Source organism: Lolium rigidum, chromosome 3 (assembly GCF_022539505.1).
Source record: "Lolium rigidum isolate FL_2022 chromosome 3, APGP_CSIRO_Lrig_0.1, whole genome shotgun sequence".
Classification (NCBI taxonomy): Eukaryota; Viridiplantae; Streptophyta; class Magnoliopsida; order Poales; family Poaceae; genus Lolium; species Lolium rigidum.
In genome coordinates, this window is record NC_061510.1 from 39,109,034 (window position 1) to 39,111,840 (window position 2,807).

At 52.0% G+C, this 2,807-nt stretch overlaps 1 protein-coding gene across 1 annotated transcript; it reads left to right on the top strand.

Annotated features, from left to right (window-relative positions):
• On the top strand, window positions 1–1,752 carry LOC124695704 (monooxygenase 2-like). The gene is made up of 4 exons (XM_047228527.1): window positions 1–92; window positions 234–436; window positions 553–948; window positions 1,061–1,752. The coding sequence occupies exons 1-4, from the start codon at window positions 1–3 to the stop codon at window positions 1,582–1,584; spliced, it is 1,215 nt and encodes a 404-aa protein (XP_047084483.1). The 3' UTR covers window positions 1,585–1,752.
• The last annotated feature ends 1,055 nt before the right edge of the window (window positions 1,753–2,807 follow it).

Consider the following 2,807-nt stretch of genomic DNA (forward strand, 5'->3'; position numbering starts at 1 on the left):
ATGCAACAAGACGAGAGCGCCGCCGAGGCCGAGCACATCGTCGTCGTGGGCGCCGGCCCCGCCGGCCTCGCCGTGTCTCTCGGACTATACAGGTACAGTATACACGGCTCGACACATGTCTTCCATTATCCGCACGCGTTATCCCTAAGACTGAAAACCACCCTGCGGATTGCACGTTCAAAGATTCAATAGCAGCGAACACTGGTATGATTGGGGAATTTTGCGTGGTGCAGGAAAGGGGTTGGGAGCGTAGTGCTGGAGTCGTCGCCGGCGCTGCGGGCGTCCGGGTACGCCATCACAACGTGGAGGAACGCCTTCCGCGCGCTCGACGCCCTCGGGGTGGGCGACAAGATCAGGAAGCTCCACCTCCACATCCAGGGGCTGCGTGTCTTCTCTTCGTCCACAGGAGAAATTGCGCACGAGCTGGACTTCACGGCGCAGGAGAACGGGTGAGGAGATAACAAATTCATCCATCGTGATAGCTGAACTGAATCTCACTGAATCAAGAAACTGACTAGACTTGATATTGGGATCGATGATGCAGAGGAACCCATGAGACCTGCCGCGTGAGGCGAGACCTGCTGCTCCGGGCCATGGAGGAAGAGCTGCCACCAGGCACCATCCGGTACTCCTCCAAGATCGTCGCCATCGACCACGACGTCGGCAGCCACACCAAGGTCCTCCATCTCGCGGACGGCTCAACTCTCAGGGCAAAGGTACTGATCGGATGCGACGGCGTCAACTCCGTGGTGGCGAGATGGCTGGGGCTCGCGAAGCCGTCCTACTCGGGGCGCCTGGCAACCAGAGGCCTCGCGCGTTACCCTGACGGCGGCCACGGTTTCCAGCCTGAGTTCCTGCAGTTCATCGGCCAGGGCTTCCGTTTCGGCTTCGTGCCCTGCGACGAATCCGACGTCTACTGGTTCTACACGTGGTGTCCCTCCCAAAACGGTCAGATAAATGTTTTAGTGGCAGGGCATCATCTGCACTTCATTCTCATCTCTCAATGGATAGATTCGATCGAAATGTCCAAACATTCATGTGTAGTCGATCTAAAATGCAGACAAGGGTGTCGACGAGAGCGCCGCCACGATGAAGCAGTACGTGCTGAACAGCCTGAGGAGCTCCAAGGTGCCCGCGGAGGCGCAGGAGGTGGTCGAGAGGAGCGAGGTGAGCGACGCGTCCGCCGCGCGTCTTCGGTTCCGGTCGCCGCTCTCGCTCGTCTTCGCGAGCATCAGCAAGGGGAACGTGTGCGTCGCCGGCGATGCTCTGCACCCGATGACGCCGGACCTGGGGCAGGGCGGCTGCTCGGCGCTGGAGGACGGCGTCGTCCTGGCCAGGTTGCTCGGCGAAGCCGTTCTTGCGGAGGAGGACGGCATGGAGAAGGAGAGGCTTGAGTGGGCTCTGTGCAAGTATGCCAGGTTAAGGCGGTGGAGAAGCATACGCCTTGTCGGGACCGCCTACATGGTCGGCTTCGTGCAACAGAGTGGCAATCCGATTGTCAGCTTTCTACGGGAGAATGTACTGGCCGGAGTGCTCGCCAGAAGTCTGCTGAGAATGGCGGACTACGACTGTGGCACGCTCTGAAGCATGTTGGGCCGGTGGCTAATTTGCTGATCATATATGGGCGTGACTATCTGAGAGTTAAGTTCGTTTTCAGTCAGATGATGTCATCAAATTTTAGTTGCAACTTATATTGTAACTGATGACTAACATAAATCACGGTATAAATTGAATGGTATAGAATTTGACTGAGCACGGACTTAGTTCTCAACTGAAAACTAGCAAATCCCATCTTATATTACAGCCAGTTGGTGACATGGCTGCGCCAGCTACGACGTGGTGTTCAGTTGGCTATGTCTACTCGACCTGGTTCAACGGGCATGTACCATAGAGTGATATTGGCCTTACAGATATTACTTGACTTTTTTTGCTTGCTTAGAGCAAATACATTGAAGAAAGATAATGCTATCTTCTTTTAGTAGTTAAGAGATGATTTCTTAAAAATAAGAGAATATTATTTCTTCATGATACAATTTTGTCTTCCCTTAACAATATAATTTTTGGGAGTTGCTAGTTCTCAACTACACGAGAACTAACTTCGTGCTTAGTCAAGTCTTGCATCATTCAATTTGCATCGTGATTTGTGTTAATATGAGTTGGAACTGAATTTTGATAACATCATGTGAGAAATAGTCACACCAATGGATTTTGTACACCCACGTATGGGTAAGGAAGCTATCCTGTCCACATGTACCTGTTCGAGATTCGTGCAACAATCTTACAGGTTGGCCCCTCATTCACGTTATTTTTTTTTTTTTTTTGAAATGTAAACCACACTATATTAAGCAAAGCAAGCCCGCCTCATTAAAAACCTTCCAGTCTCCTTCGATGCCCTGGAAGGAAAAGAGTGCGTCTGAAAACTTGCCCGCAAACAGCACAAAGAGTGGTTACAAAGTACAATCTTTTTCGATTAGTGCCAACACGCAGGGAGGCGCTGAATCGCGTAAACACCCGTTTAACTCACGCCTACCTAATTGCCCTAGGCTATGAGCCACGACGTTTCCATTCCTTGAGATTTTCTCCACCCGCACCTGGTTCATGAACTCCAGTAGCTCCTTAATTTCTGCAGTTATAGTCCAGCAGTCTGACTGGTCGGCCGAATGCTCCATAATTGATCTAAGTACCGGGGCGCTGTCAGTCTCCAGGATGGCAGGTCCGTACGGAAGCTTACCTAGTTGTTTCAAACCATGAAGGCAAGCCAGCAGCTCCGCTTCTAACGCACTCGAACATTCTGGTAAATGCTCCCA